Source organism: Cebus imitator, unplaced genomic scaffold, assembly GCF_001604975.1.
Source record: "Cebus imitator isolate Cc_AM_T3 unplaced genomic scaffold, Cebus_imitator-1.0 Scaffold7, whole genome shotgun sequence".
Taxonomy (NCBI): domain Eukaryota; kingdom Metazoa; phylum Chordata; class Mammalia; order Primates; family Cebidae; genus Cebus; species Cebus imitator.
In genome coordinates, this window is record NW_016107322.1 from 12,255,369 (window position 1) to 12,261,247 (window position 5,879).

At 38.7% G+C, this 5,879-nt stretch overlaps 1 protein-coding gene across 1 annotated transcript; it reads left to right on the forward strand.

Annotated features, from left to right (window-relative positions):
* Positions 1–5,319: 5,319 nt before the first annotated feature.
* Positions 5,320–5,805, forward strand: LOC108312192 (non-histone chromosomal protein HMG-17-like). Its single transcript, XM_037742592.1, has one exon. It carries the CDS (start codon positions 5,449–5,451, stop codon positions 5,719–5,721), a length of 273 nt encoding a protein of 90 aa, XP_037598520.1. The 5' UTR covers positions 5,320–5,448; the 3' UTR covers positions 5,722–5,805.
* Positions 5,806–5,879: the final 74 nt, after the last annotated feature.

A 5,879-nucleotide genomic window follows, 5' to 3' on the forward strand; every position in this document is an offset into this window, starting at 1 on the left:
ATAGCTAACCAATATTTTCTCAGATAAAAAGAAAAATGCTCGTGGAGTATGTAATCTACTCTTCTATATGAACTGATGAAAAATGATTTCTTTCTCTTTTATTCATAGGACTATCTTGACATTATAAATGTTTTAACTTTACATGAGCTAACGTGTGCCTTTTTGTTGTCTCTTATTATAAACAAAGGTTGTTTTAAATCAAATAATAACTCACCTATGAAAGAAGCAAAATTGTTAATGATTGTTATATTACTTTTTATGTTTGTTTTAGAATATCATATCATAATTCTAGAAAACAAAAGGATCAAAGGGACGACTATCTCTGGTTTTCATGCACTTTTACTCGAGTTTAATGAGCTAAATAGTCACTCATAAACGTCCTTTTGATGTCATCCTACATAAGACACTAAATTAAAAATTATAAAACTCCTTATGAGTCTTTCGCACCCAATTCATCCTTATCACTTCCCAGAAAGATGCCAGGAAGCACCAAAACTTCACTCCTTCACCCAATAAAAGCAGATATATTAGAAATATTTAGATATCTTTGGAATTCTCTATATTTTAATAGTTTACGTTATAAGAGCTATCCTATTTCTTAAATACACAATGTAAGAAGTTATTCAATAAAGATGGGTCACCCTGCCCTAGCTTATTTTTATAAGGTTAAGTGAGTTTGTTTTTAAGGGAGTTTGTTTTTCTGAAAGAAACATCTAGGGTATCACATGATAAACCATATAGTATTCCAAAATAATTTCAGTACAGAAGTAGAAGACTGTCTGCCAGTAAACTCTAAGACTTTCCTAACATAGAATTGAGAAAAGAATTTTCATTTTGATTGCTTTACTTGATAAAGTTTTGAGTGCTAGTATTCATATTTTACATTCCAACAGGCTAACCTATTAACTTCATCAGTGGCTGAAACACAAAAATCTAAGTTCTATTTTATCTAGCCAAATTGTAGGATACAGATCTGACTCAATATGTTTGGATGTCCCCTCCAAATCTCATGTTGATATGTGCTCCCCAGTGTTAAAGGTAAAACCTGGCTGGATTAGTCTGTTCTAGTACTGCTATTGACAAATACCTGTGACTGGGTAATTTATAAGAAAAGACGTTTAATTGGCTCATGGTTCTGCAGACTGTACAGGGAGCATAGTGGCATCTGCTTCTGGGAAGGCCTCAGGAAGCTTCCAATCACAGCAGAAGGCAAAAAGGAGTACCGGCACATCACATGGCAAAAACAGGAGCCAGAGAGACAGAGGTGGGTGCGGGCCTGGGGAGAGGTGACACACATTTTTTAAATGACCAGATCTTATGTGAACTCACTGTTATGAATACAGCACCAAGCCATGAGTGGCCCCAGGACCCAAACACCTCCCACAAGACCAACCTGCAGCACTGGGAATTATAATTCAACATGGTATTTAGGTAGCAACAAATAAATACCCAAACTATATAAAGGTGTTTGGGTCATGGTCGCAGATTCCTCAAGAATGTCTTGGAGCCAGCCTTGCAGTAATAAGAGAGTTCTCACTCTGTCCACGTGAGATCTGGTTGTTTAAAAGAGTGTGGAATGCCCCCTCTTATTCCCGTTAGCCATATGATACCTGCCATGTAATGTCTTCCCTGTGATTATAAGCTCCCTGAGGCCTTCACAAGAAGAAAACACTGGTACCACATTTCCTATACAGCCTGCAGAACCATGAGTTAATTTAACTTCTATTCTTTGTAAATTATGCAGCCTCAGGTAGCAACACAAGGATAGACCAACACTTTCTAGTTGGAGATATAAGATATCTTTGTGTCTCTGTGTGAATATGTGAGGGACTGTGTTAAGGAAAATTGCCTGTGTTTCAAACGCAGGAATTTCCCAACGCCGTACCTCCATCCACGCCCCCATCCAGGAATGTAAAGTTCCTTTTTTAAATTCCCCTCACATGGGCTAGGTAGAAATTCCAGGTGAGCTGTTGTGTTGGAAAATCCGCAAAAAGCCAGGGAAAGAGAGGTTCTGTTGTGAGCCCAAGCAACCAATCTGGGTTCAGAGTCGAAGATCAGTTCACTCCAGAGGAAGTTAGAAAGAACTCCTCTAATTGAACAGAACATGAATGGGGTGGGAATAAATCCAGGATTAAAATCCCCCTGCCCTTTACCTGTGCAGATTTCCCTCTCTGGGATTCCCTCCCACAACAATGCGGGAGCTGTCTTTCCCTCCCTCCCTGTAGGGATATCCCCTCGGATTCCCCTCCCACAGCAGCATGGGAACTCTCTCTCTCTCTCTCTCTCTCTTTCTCTTTCTCTCTCTCTCTCTCTGCCTAATAAATAGCTTTCTGCCAGACTCTTTGAGCCCGATATCTACAGTACTTGAATGGTAAGTTCACCGCACCACCAGGGCCTCTTCCCCATTCTTGGGGCAAAGAGAGGCCAAGAACCTCGGGCACAACAAACTGGGAAGAGAGCTGAGCCGCAGAAAACATATGAACAGTTAGCATTTACAAACTTGTATCTGTCTACTTTCTCTTGTTTAAAATAAGAAAAAAAAAAAACTTCAATAAATGGGATTATGGAAGGTCAGCAAAGGGTGTGTTTGAGATGTTTGGGTAGTTAAGTGGGCATTTTCACAACATGGCTTCCCCTGCGGCATGTTTAGTTGTGATATTTGACAGATATCCTTGCAGTTTAAGATGACACTTTTAAAATAAATTCTCTCCTAATGATAAAAATAAATATCTATACCTTAGCCTTAAACAATTTTAGCATATAAGGTATAATGAACAGAGTTTGAATCCCAACGTAATTTAGTACAATATTTTTTACTCAGTACTGTGGGACTAGGCACCTAATGGACAATTGTGATGCTTTAATTATACGTGCTAACTTGGATAGGCTGTGGTACCTTGTTGTTTCATCAAATACCAGTCTGGATGTTGCTGTGAAGGTGTTTTCCAAATGTGATTAACATTTAAGTTATACACTATGAGTAAAGCAGATTACCTTCCGTAATGTGGATGGGCCTCATCCAATCAGTTGAAAGCCTTAAGGGCAAAGACATCAGTTTCCTGAGGAGAAAGAAATTCAGATTCAACACTGCAACACAGAACTGCTCCCTGAGATTCCAGTCTGCCTGGCTTGCTCTGGAGACTTTCAACTCAAGACTTCACCTTTAGCTCTTACCTGAATTTACAGCCTGCTGGCTTGCCCTGAATATTTAGGAGTTGACAGTGCCAACAATCCTATGAGCTAACCCCCTAAAACAGATCTCATTCCTGTAATCCCAGCTTTTTGGGAGGCCAAGTCAGGTGGATTACCTGAGGTCAGGAGTTCAAGACCAAGCTGACCAACATGGTAAAACCCCATCTCGGCTAAAAATTAAAAAAATTAGCTGTGTATGGTGGTGGGCACCTGTAATCCCAGCTATTTGGGAAGCTGAGGCAGGAGAATTGCTTGAACCTAGGAGGCGGAGGTTGCAGTGAGCCAAAGTGATACCATTGAACTCCAGCCTGGGCAACAGGAGTGAAACTCCATCTCAAAAAATTAATTAATTAATTAATTAATTAATTTTGTTCTTTCTCCAGTTTTATATGTTTTTATAAAATAGGATATATAGAGATATATGTGTATATATCCTATTGATTTAATATAGTCAATAACTAGGACAGACTGAATATTTATAGCATAACAGAATAATTTGGCTCTGAAACTATTCACATACATAACTAATGGCTGAATTTTTCGGTAAACTCAGAACACTACAAAAGCTGTTTAGCTTCATTGTGTCCTTCCTTTCTGAGCTACAGGAATACAAGGTCTTAACACTATGTACTGATTTAGTTAGATCCCTTCACCACCTTAGCATTATTGTCTTCTTCATTTAACCTTTTGCATTAATCTATGGGATTATCAAGTGCCCTTAATTTTTCTTACAAAGCTTTCTGATGATGCATTTACACAACCAGGAGCTACGTAGCCCAGGGCAGCACAGTCAGAAAAAATAGCCCATAATACCACAAGATTGTGAGAATAAAAAACGTCAGTATTATCACCATATACTATTTGACAGCCATGGATTTAGAAAGTAGATGTTCACAGAGAAACTCAGAGAGAATAGGTACTTCTATTATCATGCTTACAAGAAGTTTCAAACCTCCAGCAGTGATCTCTGGCTGTTACCTTCTACATCCAAATATCAGAAGGGTATATTTGCCCCTAGGCTTAACAATAATCCCATAAACGTATTGCTTGCTTTTACAAAAAGTCTCTTTAGTAGAAGGAAACAAATTAGAAGTGTCTAGAATGGGTGTCGAGTAAAGTAACCAACAGAGTACATACCTTTTGTTCCTCAATTTTGAAATGCACATTCCTTCCCACATTTACACTTAAAAAGCGATAATACCTCATTTATTCTGATATAATTATTATGTATTGTATAAATGTATCAAAATATCTCATGTACTCCGTAAATATATATATACATACTATATACTCATAAAAATAAAAGTAAAATAACAGTAACATAGCTTTGCATAATACAAACGTATTTGCTATTTTTAGACGATTCTTGGATTTTATCCTGCCTGCTATAACAGAAAGGATTCAGTGTCTAAGACGTATTTTTCTTTGTACCACTTTTGTGGCATCATTCTTATTCTCTCTCACAAGTAAAATTACTCTCCCTTTCTTTCCTATTGATCCAGTAATATGAGGACTCCAAGAAGCCTTCATCTTAGTCTCTAGTACAATAAAACCATTACTGTGTTCCTTGGTAGAAACATGTCTCTGTTTAATACATAGATCTCGAATCATCAGTTCATCTATAGTCCTGGGATGAAGGCAAACATTTTGTCAGTGGCTCATCAGGTGAAATATTTTCCGGTCTACATATTCCGTCTGTGGGAGAAACAACACTCTGTACATGGTCACTAATTTAAAACATGTGTTTCATCCCATAGGTGGATCGCACAGCCTTGCAGGGCATTGCCTGTCAGATGGCATCATTTCCACCACACTGTAATATTATAATAATAGGACAGACCATTCCATCATTCTGCAATGTCAGCTGCTTCTGATGATGTGGTACATGGAAACAACAATGAAACATATAGGTGTCAGATCATTGCTTTACTTCCTTTGGCTGAAAAGTAAATTATTTTATCAGAACCAATTCTGTGTTTAATGCAAAGATGGTGATTACAGCATTCAGTGATCTACAAATGGTGCTGCTTTCTGAAGATTCTCAATCCTTTTTGTAACCAGTGTCTAGGGTAATCAACATGCTAACAGGCATCTAGTATATTATAGAAAGTTTGCCATATCAAGAACTGCCAATATAAACCCCCCGGAGCCGGGGCAGTGTGAAGAAGAAGAGGCGAGAGCGACCCCCGGACCGACCAAAGCCCACGCGCCGCTGCATCCCGCGCTCAGCGCCTACGTCCCGCCGCCGTCGCCACCATGCCCAAGAGAAAGGCTGAAGGGGATGCTAAAGGAGATAAAGCCAAGGTGAAGGACGAACCACAGAGAAGATCCGCGAGGTTGTCTGCTAAACCTGCTCCTCCAAAGCCAGAGCCCAAGCCTAAAAAGGCCCCTGCAAAGAAGGGAGAGAAGGTACCCAAAGGGAAAAAGGGAAAAGCTGATGCTGGCAACGAAGGGAATAACCCTGCAGAAAATGGAGATGCCAAAACAGACCAGGCACAGAAAGCCGAAGGTGCTGAAGATGCCAAGTGAAGTGTGTGCATTTTTGATAACTGTGTAATTCTGGTGACTGTACAGTTTAAAATACTATTTTTTATCAAGTTTTATATAAATGCAGAATTTTGTTTTACTTTTTTTTTTTTTTTTTTTTTTTTTTTTTTTTTTTTTTTTTTTTTTTTTTTTTTTTTTTT